General features: G+C 58.3%; 3 protein-coding genes across 9 annotated transcripts in view; 2 read left to right on the forward strand and 1 right to left on the reverse strand.

Annotated features, from left to right (window-relative positions):
• Window positions 1-417: 417 nt before the first annotated feature.
• On the forward strand, window positions 418-13,223 carry chd3 (chromodomain helicase DNA binding protein 3). Of its 3 annotated transcripts, XM_077742472.1 has the most exons (39): window positions 418-768; window positions 1,284-1,402; window positions 1,472-1,663; window positions 1,793-1,917; window positions 1,988-2,232; window positions 2,289-2,416; window positions 2,492-2,588; window positions 2,773-2,942; window positions 3,017-3,247; window positions 3,329-3,544; window positions 3,630-3,832; window positions 3,892-4,023; window positions 4,083-4,185; window positions 4,254-4,445; window positions 4,508-4,708; window positions 4,774-4,911; window positions 4,983-5,104; window positions 5,197-5,370; window positions 5,447-5,588; window positions 5,655-5,786; window positions 5,853-5,970; window positions 6,040-6,164; window positions 6,247-6,478; window positions 6,545-6,729; window positions 7,218-7,395; window positions 7,469-7,555; window positions 7,654-7,739; window positions 7,810-7,943; window positions 8,014-8,158; window positions 8,230-8,466; window positions 8,540-8,681; window positions 8,758-8,946; window positions 9,034-9,142; window positions 9,412-9,544; window positions 9,610-9,805; window positions 9,889-10,052; window positions 10,379-10,505; window positions 11,410-12,520; window positions 12,613-13,223. In XM_077742472.1, the coding sequence occupies exons 1-38, from the start codon at window positions 567-569 to the stop codon at window positions 11,673-11,675; spliced, it is 6,117 nt and encodes a 2,038-aa protein (XP_077598598.1). In that variant the 5' UTR covers window positions 418-566; the 3' UTR covers window positions 11,676-12,520; window positions 12,613-13,223. The 3 variants fall into 3 exon arrangements, with proteins under 3 accessions (XP_077598598.1, XP_077598597.1, XP_077598599.1); XM_077742471.1 differs by having other exon boundaries at window positions 6,247-6,729; XM_077742473.1 differs by lacking the exon at window positions 11,410-12,520 and having other exon boundaries at window positions 6,247-6,729; window positions 12,613-13,221.
• tnfsf12 (TNF superfamily member 12) lies at window positions 13,163-16,903 on the reverse strand. 2 transcript variants are annotated; one of them, XR_013330130.1, is made up of 7 exons: window positions 16,355-16,903; window positions 15,434-15,515; window positions 14,818-14,874; window positions 14,703-14,726; window positions 14,507-14,634; window positions 13,920-14,405; window positions 13,163-13,752 (listed from the first exon to the last, which is right to left on the reverse strand). XR_013330130.1 is itself a non-coding variant. In XM_077742482.1 (6 exons), the coding sequence occupies exons 1-6, from the start codon at window positions 16,532-16,534 to the stop codon at window positions 14,130-14,132; spliced, it is 747 nt and encodes a 248-aa protein (XP_077598608.1). In that variant the 5' UTR covers window positions 16,535-16,903; the 3' UTR covers window positions 13,163-14,129. The 2 variants fall into 2 exon arrangements, 1 of the variants encoding a protein (XP_077598608.1); XM_077742482.1 differs by having other exon boundaries at window positions 13,163-14,405.
• A 625-nt stretch (window positions 16,904-17,528) lies between these two features.
• col4a6 (collagen, type IV, alpha 6) overlaps window positions 17,529-18,412 on the forward strand; it is a 38,829-nt gene continuing 37,945 nt past the window's right edge. For 3 of the 4 annotated variants that reach the window (XR_013330126.1, XR_013330129.1, XM_077742474.1), the window contains exons 1-2: window positions 17,529-17,743; window positions 18,343-18,403. The gene's annotated coding sequence lies outside the window, so the exon portion shown is untranslated. The remainder of the gene's footprint in view (window positions 17,744-18,342; window positions 18,404-18,412) is intronic. The other variant, XR_013330127.1, reaches the window with a different exon arrangement.

Consider the following 18,412-nt stretch of genomic DNA (forward strand, 5'->3'; position numbering starts at 1 on the left):
AGCAGACATGCTGCTGCACCTCCTTTTTTTCTTTTCCCCCTTTCCAGCACTCACACACACACAAAAAAAGATGATTTTTTTTGTGGATAGCACGGTGGGGGCCACGTTTATGAGATTTACTCTGCAATGCAGAAAGTGACAGCCCATTTCAGCTGGCAGGGGGGGTCCACCAACAAGCACAACAATAAGTATGCATGGGCCATACCTCCTTTCCCCTGTAGCAAAAATATGAAGCTTTTTTGGGGAGGGAGGGGGCGCACGGGGTGAAAGTGGGAGGGGGATGGGTGCACAAATAATATAGTCAGCCATTTTTTATGGAAGGGGATTTTTTTCTTTTGGGGGGGGAGTGTGGTGAGGACTGGGGGGGGGGGGGGGGTGTTAAAAAATAAATATAAGAGGGCGGCCATCTTTGTTGCTCTCTGCCTAGTGTAAAATGCCCCCCACCCCCTGATTTCCCCCCCGATTTGAATATGAAATAAACAGCGGATCCAATTTTGTCTGCTTTTTGTTGTTGTTTTTTTTTCTTTTGCTCCACACTCGGACGGGATCCCGATGAGAGGACTATCATGTCCTCTCCTCCGCGGGACACCGAGGAAGACGAGGCTCTTCATTCAGAGGGAGGAGGATCTTTGGAGGAAGAAGAAGAAGAAGACGGCGGCGGCGGCGGTGGCGGCGGCGAAGGAGACGTCTCGTTAGACGCTACGAGCGACGTCCACTCGCCGGCGACGTCTCGTCCAAGTGCAAATGCGGTCGCAAACGCCGTCGCAGGTACGTCAGAAGGGACACACTTTCCCGATGATGGACGTGAAAGCAGCTTGTTTGCAAACTTTGTGTCCACGGCCAAAGTGTCATCTTCCTAAACGCCCCCCCCCCCCCCCCCCCCTCCACACACACAATGACACGCGTGACACGAGAATGACAGCATTCCAGGACATTTTTTCGTGATGCGTTCAAAGACAATCGGAGTAAACGCTCACCCCACCGTGATGGCTGCTATTCCGTTTTTATTCTTCTATTTTAAAATAATTGTCCGCTCGTTGATCACCAAAGTCTTTATCCAAGACAAAGTTTCGGTTTTTTAATACTATTTTCCTAAAAAAGATGAATGGCAGCCTGATTGCAGAGTCTTAACTTACTTGCAATTGATTTGGGCCCTCCGATCCATGCCTTATTCCTAAAAGGTGTATACATATTAAGTTCAGCCAGCCAGGACTCCCGAAAGGTTCGCTCCGAGATGTTTCCATCCGGATGGCTGATCCCCCCCCCCCCATCTGTCTCCCTAGGGGGGCCGCAAAGCGCGTCCGATGGGGAACTCCCGCGTAAAAAGAAAGGACGGCCAAAGAAGAAGGACAACGAGGCCAAGCCCGCCAAGTCCCCCAAGACCAGAAAGCGCAAGAAAATTGTACGTGGGTCGGAAAGCGCCACCTAAACGTCCGTCCGCCCGCCCTTCACTCTTCTGCACTCTTTCCAGGACGACCAGGGAGACTCGGCGGCAGCGACAAATGGCGAGGGAGAGCGGGACCCGACGGCGGCGCTGGACGGCGTTTTGGCCCAGTCCTCGAAGAAGAGGAAAAAGCACAAAGACAGGAAAGACAAGAAATGCAAGAGGAAGCAAAAAGATGACGAGGACCAAGACACGGTGTCTCAGAGAGACACGGCAAAGGTCAGCGCAGAGGTCAAGCAACCGTTAAAAAGTCCCCTTTTAAAAGTGGGCCTTTTACTCTTTTTAAAGTTAATCTTTTTCTCTTTTTCCCTTCCTTCCTTCCTTCCTTCCTTCCTTCCTTGCCAACAGCCCGTGGAGCAGAAGACCTCGGCCCAGCTGGCCAAGGAGTGGGCGCTGGAGGACGTCCGTCACGTCTTCACCGAGGAAGACTACGGGGAGCTGACCAACTACAAAGCCTTCAGTCAGTTCTTGAGGTCAGACACCGTCTTCGGGACTGTGGGCGCCGTCCTCTGCTCACTTGCATTTGTCCTTGGTGGGGGGCAGACCCATGATCGCCAAAAAGAACCCCAAGATTCCCATGTCCAAGATGATGACCATCCTGGGGGCCAAATGGCGGGAGTTCACTTTCAACAACCCTTTCAAAGGCGACGGGGCCGCCGTGGCCGCCGCCGCCGCCGCTGCCGCCGCCATCGCCGTGGCCCGGCAGGTGTCGGCGGTGGTGAGCGCCCCGCCCGAGCGGCCCCCGCCGCCGCCGCCCGTCCGGAAAGCCAAGACCAAAGAGGGCAAAGGTCGGTGTTCATGTAAATGCAGCCCCACAACGGAGGCAACAACTCTCCTCCCGTAGGTCCGGGTTACAAGAAACGCAGTAAAAGTCTGCGTGGCCCCGACAAGAAGAAGGTCAAGGCCAAAAAAATGGCACCCACCCGTGTGAAAATTTCCCCCGTGTGCTCCAAGAGGAAAAAGAGCTGCTCGGTGAGTATCTTTTGGCCGAAAAGACCCCCGCCGACCGAGACTAATCGGAACCCCCCCCCTCCCCGGTCCCGGCAGAGCGACGAAGGAGACGAGTCGCAGCCAGAGGATTCGGGCGTATGCGGCATGAAGAGCAATCGTCAGCGGCCCACCAAGAAGAAAAAGAAGAAGAAAAGTAAGCCTGCATGTGCAAATTGGCATTGAAATCCTGCAGCCTGCCACTCACGGGCAAAATCCACCGCCTGCGAGACAGTACCAGCAGGTGGCAGCAAATGATCAGTTTGATGAACCGTCTTGACCAACCAGTTGATTGCTTTGACCTCCCCCCCTCTGGCTTTGACCTTTTCCCTCCCCCCCAGACGAGGAGGAGGGAGACGGCTACGAGACGGACCACCAGGACTTCTGCGAGGTGTGCCAGCAGGGCGGCGAGATCATCCTGTGCGACACCTGCCCGCGAGCGTACCACCTGGTGTGCCTGGAGCCCGAGCTGGAAAAGGCCCCCGAGGGCAAGTGGAGCTGCCCCCACTGTGTGAGTCGCACACCTCCCCTAACCCGTCCCACCCCGCTTCCTGACCTGGACCCTCTCCTTCTGTCCGCTTCCAGGAGCGAGAAGGAATCCAGTGGGAAGCCAAAGACAAAGACATTGAGGACTTGGAGGAGGAGGAGGACGCCCCGGAGGAGGAGAAGGACGACCACATGGAGTTCTGCCGGGTGTGTAAAGACGGAGGTGAACTCCTGTGCTGTGAGACCTGCACCTCCTCCTACCACATCCACTGTCTAAACCCTCCGCTGCCAGAAGTCCCCAACGGAGAGTGGTTGTGTCCACGGTGCACGGTGAGTCCCTCCCGCCCATAGGTTGGACGTGGCGCCTTCCACCAATCTGGCCTTTTTCGTTGACTGACGCTTTGCCCGCAGTGCCCGCCCATCGAGGGACGGGTGCAAAAGATCCTCCACTGGCGCTGGGGGCAGCCCCCGACGGCGGGCGTCTCGGAGCCCGTCTCGGAGCCCGTCTCGGAGCCGGACCGGCCGGCGGCCCCGCCCTTCGTCGCCAAGGGCCGAGCCGAACGGGAGTTCTTGGTCAAGCTGGCCGGTCAGTCCTACTGGCGCTGTACCTGGATCACCGAGCTGCAGGTGAAAATGCAGAAGACTCTTTTTTTTTTTTTTTTCCTGTCGCGCTACCGTAGCACATATGCTTGTCATACCCCTGCCCCCCCAGTTGGAGATCTTCCACTCGGTGATGTACAGAAACTACCAGAGGAAGACGGACATGGACGAACCGCCCCCTTTGGACTACGCCTCGGGCGGCGAAGATCGCAGCGAGGCGGGGAAAAGCCAGAAGTGGCGTGCCATGGAGGACAAGTACTACAAATACGGCATCAAACCCGAGTGGATGAGCATCCATCGCATCATCAACCACAGGTGACTTTTGCCTCCGAGCCGTCTGATGCGGCCCCAGCGTGACGTGTGCCGTGTGCCAGCGTGGACAAGAAGGCCGCGTACCATTACCTGGTCAAGTGGCGAGACCTGACCTACGACCAGTGCACGTGGGAAGAGGACCGTGTGGACCTCCCCCACTTTGGCCTCCACAAGGCCAACTACTGGAGACACAGGTGGGTCCCTGCGCGCGACACTTCTTGCCTTCAGACCTAAGGTCAACCCGCACGTGCAGGGACTCCATCACCACGGAGGACCCCGACGGGCCCCGCCAGATGAGGAGCGAAGGTCGGGAGGGTCAAGAAGAGGCGACTTCTCCGGCCCCGCCCGTCGCCGACGTGAGTGCCGATGGGAGACGGCGGTTGAAAAAGATGAGGCAAAGGGGATACCTTTGCGTCTTTGGCAGCCCACCGTCAAATACGAGGAGCAGCCCACTTACGTGACGTCCACGGGCGGCACGCTGCACCCGTACCAGATGGAGGGTCTGAACTGGCTGCGCTTCTCTTGGGCTCAAGGCACCGACACCATCCTGGCCGACGAGATGGGTCTGGGCAAGACCATCCAGACCATCGTCTTCCTCTACTCGCTCTTCAAAGAGGTGCGGCACCTGGTCTTCTTGGGCGTCTTCTTTTGTGAAAAAAGACCAATTGTCCTCTTCAGGGTCACAGCAGAGGTCCCTTCCTGGTCAGCGCCCCGCTTTCCACCATCATCAACTGGGAGCGGGAGTTTGAGATGTGGGCGCCCGACTTGTACGTGGTGACCTACGCCGGCGACAAGGACAGCCGAGCCATCATCCGCGAGAACGAATTCTCCTTCCACGACTGGCCGGCCAAGGGCGGCAAGAAAGCCTTCAAGATGCGGGTGAGATGGGTTGGCCGCCGCCCCCTGACCCCCCGGACCCGGCCCCGAACCTCCTTCCGCTTCAGGGAGAGACGACCATCAAATTCCACGTCCTCCTGACCTCGTACGAGCTGGTGACCGTGGACCAGACGGCGCTCAAGTCCACGGACTGGGCCTGCCTGGTGGTGGACGAGGCTCACCGCCTTAAAAACAACCAGTCCAAGGTGCGGAAGGGATGGCGCCGCCGCCAGGAAAAAGGCCTTGGTAACCACCCCCCCCCCTTATTTGTTTTCAGTTCTTCCGCCGACTGAACGACTACAAGATCCAGCACAAGCTGCTGCTGACGGGAACGCCTTTACAGAACAACCTGGAGGAGCTTTTCCACCTGCTGAACTTCCTGACTCCCAACCGTTTCAAGTAAGGCAAAGACGACCGGGCCGGAGCCAAGAAGAGTCATTATTTATTTGTATTTTTTTTTCTCCCCGTGTCCCGGCCGGCCGGCGGCGCAGCAACCTGGACGGCTTCCTGGAAGAGTTTGCCGACGTCTCCCAGGAGGAGCAGATCAAGAAACTCCACCAGCTGATGGGGCCTCACATGCTGCGCCGACTGAAGGCCGACGTCTTCCAGAACATGCCGGCCAAGACCGAGCTGATCGTGCGGGTGGAGCTCAGTCCCATGCAGAAGTACTGCCGGCGGTTCCGACGGACCGGCTCCTTTTGGGGAGACATTCTTTGGCCCGACGCGTCTCTCGGCGTGCAGGAAATACTACAAGCTGATTCTCACCAAGAACTTTGAGGCGCTCAACTCCAAAGGCGCCGGGAACCAGGTGTCCCTGCTCAACGTCGTCATGGACCTGAAGAAGTGCTGCAACCATCCCTACCTCTTCCCCGTCGCCTCCACGGTGGGTAAAAGCGCCGGTCCGGCGGCGCCGTCCCCGCCAACTGGCCGCGCCCCCTTTCTGTTCCAGGAGGCCCAGAAAACGGCCAGCGGCGCGTACGAGGGTTCCGCCCTCACCAAGGCCTCGGGGAAACTGACCTTGCTGCAGAAGATGCTGAGGAAGCTGAAGGAGCAGGGACACCGAGTTCTGGTCTTCTCGCAGGTACCAGATATGCTGGCCCAGGGCTTTTTTTTCCCCCCAACCGTAGCCACGCCGGCTTCTTTGCAGATGACCAAAATGCTGGACTTGCTGGAAGACTTCCTGGATTTCCAAGGTTACAAGTACGAAAGGATTGACGGCGCTGTCACCGGCGCGCTCAGGCAGGAGGCCATCGACCGCTTCAACGGTGCGTCCCTTTCTTCTGGCAAATGGCCCGGGCGGGGTTACGGGCTTAGGGTCCATTTTGTATTGGCAGCTCCCGGCGCTTGTCAGTTTTGTTTCTTGCTCTCCACCCGGGCCGGCGGTTTGGGCATCAACCTGGCCACGGCGGACACGGTGGTCATCTTCGACTCGGACTGGAACCCCCACAACGACATCCAGGTGGGAAGCCGGCCGTGGGGATGGCTCCCGGCTCCCGTTCCGCCTAGAACACATCCCCCCCCCCCCCCCCCCCTCTTGTCAGGCCTTCAGTCGGGCCCACCGCATCGGGCAGGCCAACAAGGTGATGATCTACCGCTTTGTGACGCGGGCCAGCGTGGAGGAGCGCATCACGCAGGTGGCCAAGAGAAAGATGATGCTGACTCATCTGGTGGTCCGGCCCGGCCTGGGCTCCAAAGCCGGCTCCATGAGCAAGCAGGAGCTGGACGACATCCTCAAGTTCGGCACCGAGGAGCTCTTCAAGGACGGGGCGGAAGGTGAGAAACCCGGGGGAGAGGCCGAGCGGGCCCGAACGACGTACGGCTGTGACGCTTCCCCGACAGGCGCCAAGAATTCGACGGGGGACAGGGCCGAGGACGAGGGCAACGTCATCCACTACGACGGCGCGGCCGTGGAGAGGCTGTTGGACCGCGGCCAGGACGCCACCGACGACTCGGACGTGCAGAACATGAACGAGTACCTGAGCTCCTTCAAAGTGGCCCGCTACGTGGTCCGAGAGGAGGACAAGGTAAGAGGCGAAGGGGGAGAAAAGAAGGATTTGCTTTTTTTTAAGACCGTGGGGGGTGCGCAGGGGGGGGGGGGGGGGGACTTGTTGTGTCTTTTTTTTTCCCCTTTCTATTTTAACTGGGCTTTACCTTTTTTGGACTAAGACTGAGGGGGGAGAAAATTGGCAGCTCGGCTACATTCATCTCGGTTTCCGCCAAAAAGCGCCGGAATAACGAGTCCCGGGAAGGAAAATAACGGCGCAGATAACCGGCCCGATAACTCACTGCGTGGTCTGGGCCCTAGAAATAGATTGACCACCACGGCGGCCGCCCCGATCCGCTCCTTGCCGGGAAACATCTGCGTTTGACTAGGGCCTTTGAAGACGTTTAGGCAGAGGGCCCCGTTGGGATGGCGGCACACCAGCGCCACCCTGGGCTTCCAAGGGAGGGAGCAGCGCTATATACCACCTTCCCATGAGCTAGCAAAGAGGTCACGCTGACCCCGCTGCAGGTGGACGAGATGGAGCGAGAGATCATCAAGCAGGAGGAGAACGTGGACCCCGACTACTGGGAGAAGCTCTTGCGCCACCACTACGAGCAGCAGCAGGAGGACCTGGCCAGCAAGTTGGGCAAAGGCAAGCGCAACCGCAAGCCCGTCAACTACAACGACGCCGCCCAGGAAGACCAAGGTGCGTCCGCCTCAGACCCCGCTCCACTTGGCCCACCCGGCCCACCCAACCCACCTGCCCTCCGTCCTTTCAGAGTGGCACGCCGTCATTTCCGACAACCAGTCCGAGTACTCGGTAGGATCCGAGGAGGAGGACGAGGACTTTGACGACCGTCCGGAAGGTGAGCCGCGTTCCTTTCAGTTCTCGCTTTAGCGGGAACAAATCCCCCGGGAAGCCGGCCTGGGCCAACAGTTTTGTCTTTGCGCCCGTGTACCCTAGGCCGGAGACAATCCCGTCGCCAGCTGAGGAACGAGAAGGACAAACCGCTCCCTCCACTTCTGGCCAGAGTGGGCGGCAACCTGGAGGTCCGTCTACGCCACACAAAAAAAAACCTCCCGAGCTAAGGTCTCTTCTTTTTTTTCCACCCACCGCTAGGTTCTCGGCTTCAATACGCGCCAGCGGAAGGCTTTCCTCAATGCCGTGATGCGCTGGGGGATGCCCTCTCGGGAGGCCTTCTCGTCCCAGTGGCTGGTCCGAGACCTGCGGGGCAAAAGCGAGAAGGAATTCAAGTGGGTGACCACCGGGTACGTACCTGGGGGGGGCCCCCGCCAAACTCACCACCCGTTGCGCCTCCGCCAGGGCGTACGTGTCGCTCTTCATGCGTCACTTGTGCGAGCCGGTGGCCGACGGGGCGGAGACTTTTGCCGACGGCGTCCCGCGGGAGGGCTTGTGCCGCCAACCCGTCCTCACGCGCATCGGCGTCATGTCGCTGCTCAAAAAGAAGGTGGCGCTCTCCCCGTTGGTCCGTCTCTCGGCCCAGCGGCCAGCCCCGGGGAAATGATATTTCCCGTCCAGATTCAGGAGTTCCAGCACATCAACGGGCGCTGGAGTATCCCGGAGCCGAAGCCCCGGGCGGGCCCGGAAAAGCCCTCCTCCCGAGCCTCTTCCCCCGCCGCCGCCACAGATGCCGGTGGCAACGACACGCCGTGCACCTCCAGCGCGGCGACACCCGCGCCTGCGGAAGGGCCCGAAAATAGCGTCGAGGAAGACGAGGAGCGGGAGGGCGGGGCCCCGCCGGAGAAGGAGAGAAAGGTGAGTGATGGGAAAGTGCACAGCACCTCTTCGGGGGTCTTGACGCGGGTTTGCCCGATCTGTTTTGCTTCAGCCCTGCACCCCTGGAAGCGCGTCTCCTAGTCCCACAAGGGAGCCCCGAGAGGACGTCGGCGGTGATGGGACGCCGGAGGGGCGGGAAGACCATCCCGGCGGTGACCCGTCTGGCCTGAGCCAAGTCACGGGCCAACACGCAGGTACCGCTGTGGAGCCCGGCTGATTTTTTTCTCCCAAAGGCTCAATTCCCGTCCCCCTCCCTTCCTTCGAATGCAGCGAAAATGGAAGAGGAGAAACGGGACGGCGAGAACCCCAAAGCCCAAAAGGGGGATTCGTCGCCCCGGGAGGCGGAAGGTGAAAAGGACGCCAAGACTGAGGTCGACGAGGGCCAGACCAGGGGCGACGGGAAGCCGCCCGCCCAGCGGCCGCGCTTCATGTTTAACATTGCCGACGGCGGCTTCACCGGTCAGTCAAAAAAAAAATGGAAACTAGCCCGGCCCTTTTCCAAGATGAGTAACTTCTATAAACTTTGTGTGTGTCCCCCCCGCAAAGAGCTTCACACTCTTTGGCAGAACGAAGAGCGGGCCGCCATCTCCTCGGGAAAGATGAACGAGATCTGGCACCGGCGCCACGATTTCTGGCTCCTGGCAGGAATCCTCACGTATCCTTGGCCCGGCAGTATTTCATGCTCCGACACCCAGTACGCCCGGTGCCGGCTGCTTGGCCGGTCGGGGGGCGCGTATCCGCCACATAAATCTCATTGGATGAAGGCCGTACGTTGCCAGCTCACGCTCGGCATTATCTGGCCGGGCACCGGTCGGCTTTCCGGGTAAGGCTAGGTCAGGGGGTGCGAGTTAACCCCGCAGGCGGGTCGTGTGCAGCGGGGGCCATCCCGGACAAAGGTTTTTCCTCGACCCACCCGGCCGTCAGTCACGGCTACGCTCGCTGGCAGGACGTCCAGAACGACTGGCCCTTCGCCATCGTCAACCAGCCTTTCGAGTCGCAGGCCAACAAAGGCAACTTCTTGGAAATGAAGAACAAGTTTCTGGCCCGCCGCTTCAAGGTAAGCCCGGGGGCCGAACGGATTGCCGGGTGAGAAAGACCCTAACCCCAGCTGGTCGTGGCTAGCTCCTGGAGCAGGCGCTGGTCATCGAGGAGCAGCTGCGGCGCGCCGCCTACCTGAACATGACGCAGGACCCCGGCCACCCGGCCATGGCGCTCAACGTGCGCTTGGCCGAGGTGGAGTGCCTGGCCGAGTCGCACCAACACCTCAGCAAGGAGTCGTTGGCGGGCAACAGGCCGGCCAATGTGGTCCTGCACAAAGGTCGGTGGGTGGCGAGCCGATGGGGGAGGGGGGGCGAGCCCTCCAATTCAATGGTGCCGGGCGGGGCCCGCTTGTCCTTGCAGTGCTGAACCAGCTGGAGGACCTGCTGAGCGACATGAAGGCCGACGTGAGCCGGCTGCCGGCCGCGCTGGCCCGAGTGGCGCCCATCGCCGTGCGGCTGCAGATGTCCGAGCGCGCCATCCTGAGCCGGCTGGCCGGCAGAGGCGGCCAGGCTCAGGCCCCCCCGGTCAGTAGTACCTACTGCTTTCTGTCTTCTGCCCCCCCCCCCCCCCCCCCGTTCAGTGGCTCCTCATCTCTGTCTCCTCGACCGGCGTGGGGAGCCAGTGGAAAAGCGGTGGCGGGCGGCCAGTAAAAACACGGAGCCCGTCAACCTGCGCTATTTCACTCCTCCACTGCTTAGTCAGCACATTCTCTTCGCCATCTTTAAGCACTTTGCAATGTTATTTATTCCCCTCTCACTCGCTGCAGTTTTTCTTTTCAAGCCCACCACCTAATATTAACCCCCCCCCCCCCGAATGGCACCTGACCTAACCCCAATTTGTCCCTTGGCAGCCCATCCCTCCCGGACCTTACGCCACCCCCCAGGACTACGGAGCCTTCGCCTCGGCCCCGCCGTCGGGCGCCCTCTTTGTGGGAGGGGCCAACTACAGTCAGATGCCAGCCGGATCCTTCGTATCAGGTCAGTGGGGCTCCGGGAGCAATCGCGATGGGTCGGGGGGGGGGGGGGGGGGCTTTCAAGTGTTGCGAGCTGAGCACCTTCTAGTAGAAGCGGCGCTGTACTTCCAGCAATTCCACCTCTGTTGTTGTTTAGGGACAGACGCTAGATATCGCAATGTCAAGCCATGTCGATAGAGGCGGGACCTCCAAAGTCCACAACGACGGCCGAGCCCGTCTGGCCCGCCCACCACCTGAAATAGACATTAGCCGGGACGCCGCAGCTATATTAAGCTTGTAGCGGCCCGAGGAATGCGCAGATTGCCTTTTGGCCGCAACGACGGATCCGTCGCCTCCTGCGGCCGCACGCTCGCGACTCCCTATTGGCGGGCACGCCATGTGCCGGCCAGACGCGCTCTGCGGCGGCCGGCCAACAAATGCCTGCGCGTGCGCTCCGGCCGCCGGCGCGTCTTTGGAGATGTGTAGCCGGCGGACATGTGGCAGAGATAAGTGCAAAAAGCTGCTCCTTTCCCCAAGCGCTCCAAAGGGAAATGGGAGAGCCCGACATCTGTCAAAGACATTGCGCCCTTCCGTCCGCCACAATGTCATTATCCCCGACAAAAGGCGCAGGAGGTATTTTGAGAGGCGCCTCCACCGCCGAGGCACCCTGCCCGCGTCAATGCCCGACCCGAGTAGCCGCCGGCGCCCCCGCCGGGCGGATGCCCGCGCTTACTCTGCTTTGTGGTCCGCAACCCCAAACGCACGCGCCTCCTCTGACCTGGAGCGGCCCACCGGCTGAACAATTTTCCGCACGGCAGCCCCCCCCCCCCCCCCCCCGCCAAGTCCAGTAGCCACCCGTAAAGCGTCAGGTTACGGTGGTCCGCCCGGGCCAGCCTCCACTACAGTCTGCCGCTTGTCTGCCCCCACAGAAGCCGCCGGCGGAGCCGCTTGGGGAGCCGGCGGGGGGCCGGCCGCCGCCGCCGGCGCCGCCGCAAACGCGTGCCAGAAGACCAAGGAGCACGACGTGGTGCAGCGGCAGCGGGTGGTGGACCTGTGGAAGGACGGCAAGTCGGAGGGGGCCATCGGCCTGGAGCTGCGCATGCCCAAATCCACCGTGCACAGCATCATCGTCAAGTACCGCCTGAGTAACACGGTGGAGAACCTGCCGCGCAACGGGCGCCCTAAAAAACCCTGAAAGGAGAAAGGATAGGGACCCCGGGGGCGGAGCAAATGTGGCCGTCGTCCCGGGTTTCTGAGAAACGGGAGACGTGTCCCGGCAGCCCCCCGCCCCCCTGCCCGTTCTCAATCAATTTGAGTCTTTCTCCTGGAGTTGACCCTCTACTCCCTCATTCCTCAGCCGCCTCGCACTCCTCCGTCTCTGCGTCCGGACCCCACGCAGAAAATAGAAACCCGGGCCAAAAGGTTTTGGAACCAGCAGACGCTGCGGCAGACACAGAGACTTAGGCTTGGTTGGGGCTTGCTTTGTCTGTAGCCCGGTCCATCAAACTGAAGATGGCCGCGGCGGGGAGATCCTTTGACCAGTCGCCGTGGACTGCCAACGAACTCCCTTACCGCCCCTTGTGAAGGGTGCCCCCCCAGGCCCCCCCAGGCCCCCGGCCCCCGGCTCAGGCTGTTTGTCACGTTGAGCCAATGTGTCTTGGACCAAACGTTGCCTTAAAAGGTCATCAAAGGAGAAGACGGACCCTGTAGCGGGCGCACTGGATCCCCTTCCCGCTTCACCCTGTCTTCACCTCCTTTTGTTTTGCTTCTCATACGATAGGCCGGCCTCCCCTCGTCTCCCCCCCCCCCCCCCCCCCCCCCTCCCGGACTCCCCTCCCTCCCTTTCTTTCCATTCCCCGGGCCGGCCCCCCGCGCTGGCCGGCCGCCACCGACGGAGTTAGTCTGGCCTCCGTATCGCACGGCAGATCTGGAAGCCCTGTTATGACACCGGAGCCGCTCGGCGCGGCCTATTCTCGCCGTTTGTTTGCAAAAGGAAGGAGCTACGGCGGCCGCGGCGGCCGCGGCGGCCCTGCGACAAACGTGGGAAGCCATGTCCAAGCGATGTGTTTTGTTTTGTCTTCTGTGTCCCCGCGTATTCCCTACTGAATTCCCTCTGTTTCCCTCCCCCGCAGTGCTCGACGGAGCGACTCGGTCGGTGAAGAAGGAGCGGGAAGGAGAGCGTCCACGGGAGCGCCGCGCCGGCGAGGTCATCTGCATCGACGATTAGGCCAGACGAAGCCAGAGCACTCCTCCGCCAGCCTCCTGTTCGGCACCCCCGCGTGTGGTATGCTATTTTCTGCCGGCCTCAACACAGAGTACAGTTGGATCAGACTTTTTTTTTTTATTAGCAAGCTCCTTACGAATGTTGGCCAAGAAATCCATGTTAGCAACCCCCCCCGCCCCCTTGGAGTCTGCATGTATCCTAGCCAGTAGCCGCATTTTGCAGTATATATGGAAAGAAAAAAATGCCAGGGCTCCTGTAACAAATGGCATGGTTGGAGATGATGAAATCCAAAAAAATGCCTTATGGAAAGTGGACAAAAAGTGATTTCCATTGGACGAAAAAAGGCCCCACAACGCCACAAGCACTTTGCTTTGTCCTTTTTGTCATCTTTAGTCAGCGCACCCATCAAATGTTGGCCAGCAATGAAAGTATTTACACACCAAAAAAAAGTGTCTCCCTTTGGTTTCTTTCCTTTCTTTGTAATAAAAGTCAATCCAATACAAAAGAAAGCGGTCACAATACTTTTGGGGGACAATGAAATGGCCCACGGACGGCATTGGACGGCTTTTATTTCTTCTGCTCTGGCGTACTTTTTCCCCGAAACGTCTCTGACCTTTTCTCTGATTAGCCATAAGCGGCGTGTGCGCGTACATTTCGGTCTTCCAGCTTCTACACTTTGAGGAAGTGAAAATGGAGAAGGCGGCTTAAGTCTGAGAGCGCGTGGCTGACGGGAGGGGCCCCGGGCTACGGGCTTATTTCAAAATGTCCTCAGGAAATGAAAAGAGGATCGAAATGCTGCCTCTTTTTTTTGCAACATGTGGCGTGCCCGAGTTTGCCGTGCGGCCAGGCCACAAAAACCACTTTCAAACCGTGGCTGGAAATAAACACACTTGTTTGGCTTGCGCAAGAACGGCGGGCGGGCGGGCGGCCGTCCGATTGGTCGCCGGGGGGTCAATCAGTCGCTGTTTCTCCGTTAGCGTCGTCGCTCCCTGCCTGGGGAGAAACACGATCGGAATGTTCCTTCTTGGGGGCTTCCGAGTTATGATGCCTTTTGGAGAGCCAGAAGGATGGAAAATTGGGATGTTGTTCTCCAAAGACTGACACTATTTATGACTTATGTGCGCATGTATATACAATCAAGCTCAAATGTCCATTTGTGTTCGATTGAGCTTTTAGCAAGGGCCAAAAAAAGAAGAGAAAAAAAAAATGCCTCACCACGTGGTCTCCGCCCTCTCCAAAAAAACGGCCAGTAAAACAAAGCCGGGGGGGACCACTATGAAAAAGAAAAACAGAGTTCAATTTGAAAACAACCGGTGGTCTCCGCCACGTGGAAAAAAAGGCTTCCAGTTTGTCCACGGAGACTGCTTCCCGTCCGCTCCGGCCCTCCGAGCCGAGGTGGAGTGGCCCCCCGCCCGGGGGGGCCCCTCAGTTGACCTTGAAGATGCTGAAGACGTGGGGCGAGGCCGAGGGGTTGCCCACCGTGTGCAGGCGGAAGGCGGGGCCGGTGACGGCGTGCAGTCTGGCGCCCTTGTCCAGGCGCAGGAGCCCCGACACCTGGCAGGGCTTGAGGAAGTGCGACGGGTGCGGGCCCGCCGACGGCGTGGTCCCGTAGCCCTCCATGCACTGCAGCTTCTGAGGCCTCTGGCCGCCCGTCACCACGTCCAGCTTGACGTACTGCGACTCCTGCTCGTTGAACAGGACCTGTCGGGCGGGCACAGTGGAGCGTGGGTTACGGGGCGGTGTGAGGGATCCGGTGTCCCCCCCCCCCCCCCTGGGATCCAGACTCGTCCATACCGACCCACCTGACAAAAGAGGAAGTAGACGCCCGGCCTCTCCACCACGAAGGTGCCCTCCTCCTTGTCGTAGCTGACCGCCTTGCTCATGTTGAGCACGCGCTCCTCCCAGCCTTTGATCACGCCGCCTTCCCCCACTGACGCCACAGCGAGAGGCGCGTGGGAAGGGCGGCTAGCGGCGTATCTCCGGGGACGGGGGCCTTACCTTGCTGCGAGGAGACTTTGGTGACTGTGGGGGCAGAAGGGGGTGGGGACAAAGGAGAGAAGGTGGGCTGATGCCTTCCACAGAAGCTAAGGTGGGGCGAGGCCGGGCCACTTACTCTCGAAATGGGACGCCGCTCTCTTGCCGTTTCCGTGCTTGCCGCGCAGCGACCCCCCTTTTGGGGGGGGGGGGGGCAGACAGAACGTGAGCGTGACAAAGAAAAACACGGCTGCGGTGGCGCGGGCCAATCCGTCTCCCGCCCGTCTCCCGCCCGTCTCCCCTTAACGCCTTTAGCAGATGGCCCCAGGATTTCCCGTCACGCGCCTGCCTTAAAATACTCGCGGGGGATCCCAAATAGACAAAAACAGCGACGGCGCAAGCCCGGTCCCAAGTACAGGTTGCAAGGCAAGACCCCGGCGGCCCCTTTGAAAGACCCGAGTGGCCAAGCACCCCGTGCTCTATGAATAGCAACGAGATGGGCGTTTTCCAAAACAACGGGCCCCGCCCGGAAATCCATTTAAAAGCCAGGCTCGGCTCTCGAGCCAGCTGCTTTTGCGGGCCGCTCTGGTCAGACCTGTAATTTCTGCCACAGCCATCCGTCCCAGCTGCCTACTGCTTCCTGTGTCAACTTTTAGCTGCGGCCAGCCTGCCTGCGTGCTTGCGTGCGTGCGTGTTAGCCTGTTAGCGTGCCTGCATGCCTGCGTTCCTGCGTGCGCGTTAGCGCGCTAGCGTACCGTCTCGCTTGATTCTCTGGCCCACCAGGAGCTCTCTCTTCTCCAGAACCAGCTGCACAATGGCCTTCCTTTGCGTGTTGACCTGCGCAGAAAGAGAGGGGTGAGTCCGGCGGCATCCCGCCTTCGGACGGACGTGTTAGGGCAAAGTGGCTGCGCATTTGTCACGGATACTTAAACGTCAGAGGATGGCTACTTTGAAAACTCGGAAAAGGTATCTTAAGCCAGAAGCCCGAGCCAAATGTTTCCAGCCGACTTGGCGAGGACGTCCCGAGAAAGAGAAGCAGACTGAAGAATGCTGCTGGGCCTTTGTTGTCGCTCTCAAATCTGCCGCTCCAATGAAAATGAGTGGCACATCTGGAAAAGGCATCGGACAAAGACGCGGGGGCATCGGGACGCCAATTACCATCCGACAAGGTATACTCAGTCGGATGCCGGCTTGGGCCCGGAGCCAAAGGGGCAAGGGCCACTGCCGTCGGGCGTTTTTGCAAGGGAGAGAGGGGGGCATGGTTTGTTTAAAGATGCTTCAATGGGAAAGGTCTCTTTTTATAGCCCAGACTAACGTCAGAGCGGCAGGCGCGCCGCCGAGAGTCACTTAGCGGTTTGGGCCGGGAATCATTTCAAAACAAAACAATCACACAAAAGAATACAGTTTACCAGAAAGGCTCCATTTTTTGCGGGGAAACAAAAGACAATAAAAGCTTGGCTCGGAGGGTGCCAAGTGTGCATTGGAAAAGCACCACACATCCCCCACGATGCTTCCCGTAACCGCACGCGCCACTTCAATTGCATAACCGCTTTAAGCCAAGGAGGGAAGGAAGGAAAGAGAAAAAAAAAAAAGAAGAGAAAGAGGAAAGACAAACAAAGTCAACGCAGTGGAGATAGTTTAGTGGCTGTCGTGCCGGCGGCGGCGGCGACCCCGACCTGCTCCAGGCGCTCCTGGAGGATGTGGAAGGAGTGGGACAGGTCCCGCGTCTGGCGCCAGGTCCAGGCCGTGAAGAGCGCGCTGCTGGCGGCCACCGACATGGCCAGCAGGGCCAGCGCGGCCCACAGCGCCCGGAGACGGAGCTTGCGCCGCCGCGGGGCCACCCCAATCCCGTGCATGCTGAGTCCAGCCGCCACCGCCGCCGCCGGCGACTCAGTGGCCGGCGTGGCCGCCTCCGCCGTTGCTGCTCATCCCGCGGTGGTGCCGCGCCATCCGCTCCAGACCGGAGGCAGCCCCCCACCCCGGCTTTCTTATCCTCCTCCTCCTCCTCCTCTGGATCAACACGCGTGGCCGGCTAATGGGCGCCTGGCATCCCAGCAACTGTTGCATCCGACGCTCGGCGTCTCGCTTCCCCCTTTGGGCTACTCTCGCTGGCAACTGGTGCTGGGGGGGGAGGCGGGTTGGGGGTCCTGCGCGCGCATGAGGCCTGACCGGGGGGGATCCCGACTTCGACTTGAGATCTGACGACCAGCGCCTGGTCTTTTGCTCCTTGCTCCACCCCCTTGCTTTCCTCCTTTGCTTTTTTTCATCATCAAATCCATCTGATGCGATGAGTAACAATTCCGCTGTAAACCACACGAGGGCTCCAGAAAATATACTACGACAGTAATAACTGAAATGCTTCCAAAACTCTTTCATAACTTGTATTTTTCAGAAATAAAGCAGTATTATTTTTGGTAAAACACTATAATCACTCATTTCCATCATTTTAGCACTCAGTGCTCTACTTTTCGGGTGAAATAAATTAATTTGGGGCTTAAACGGGGATTTCAAACAACTGTGTGAATTGTAATTTCTTGATGACCATTTATTGGAGATAAAATGACATTGTGCTTGTTAAAGGACAAGTTTCTTCTCATATTTACTGGGCTGATTAGCATGGAATGGTCGTGATTTAGCGCTGCCCGAGCCATTCATTCAATTAAATATTTTATGAAAATAAATTCAAAATTAAAACCACAAAAAGAATGACAAGACAGCCAAACAGTTAATAATAAAACAATTTTTATTTTTGCAAAATTCCTTCGTCTATTTTGAATTCTTTGACTTCCTTCTCCACTTCCACTTCCTTCCGCCTCACGTGTGTGTGTGTGTGTGTGTGTGTGTGTGTGTGTGTGTACGCTAATTAGACGGAAGAGGAGCGGAGCAAGTAATTAGTTAAGTTAGCATTGCCTTTTAGCGCTAGGGTTGCTTTTAAAACAAACAAACGGCTCGTTATTTTCTCACCGTTTTTTTTATTTTGTATTCTTTATTTTGAGTTAAAACTTAAAAAGCAAAGGACCTCGGACAAACTCCAATTCGCCTTCTGCTCGTACGTGGCTAACTACGTAAGTCACCCCTTCCTTCATTACACATGGCTTCTCGTAATAATGTCGTCCTAATGTCGCTTTGTCGGTGTATTTGGAATATGAATAGTGTCGTTATTTTGTGTGTGTTGACAAATTGTTTTTTTCGCTGCCAAACCGCAGTAGTTAGCCACCTTTTTGATTTAGCCATGTGCTTTTGTTGCTATGGTTTTCGCTAGCCAAATGCCTCTGTTACTATGGTTTTAGCTAGCCCAATGCTCTTGTTGCTATCGTTCAAGCTAGCCAAATGCTCAGGTTGCTACCGTTTCATCTAGCCGCCATCCTAAGATCTCGCCGGCAACCTTTGATCTCGCCGACTTTCCCGCGGTTGGCTTTTAAATGTGACGTCATTTGTTTATGGGTTCTTCGTCTACGCTACGGCGGCGCGGTGGCCTCATTCTGCCACCTGCCGGCAGTTGAGGTTTGCCAGCATTTGTTGTGACCAGATGAGGATAAATGTTAAGGTTTCATTTGTCGTCAGTGTGTTTATTTCAGTCTTGGACATTTCATAACAAATATGACCTTTTCCCCCCAAAATATTCACAGGGAAATAAAGCCTCTTCTTCTCTTTTCTTTGACAGCACCCGGAAATGTTGCCGAAAGAAAACACTCCCTCCCTCAACAAGATTTCATTCAAATCCTGTAAGACAA

Source organism: Stigmatopora nigra, chromosome 20 (genome assembly GCF_051989575.1).
Source record: "Stigmatopora nigra isolate UIUO_SnigA chromosome 20, RoL_Snig_1.1, whole genome shotgun sequence".
In the NCBI taxonomy this organism is placed as follows: Eukaryota; Metazoa; Chordata; class Actinopteri; order Syngnathiformes; family Syngnathidae; genus Stigmatopora; species Stigmatopora nigra.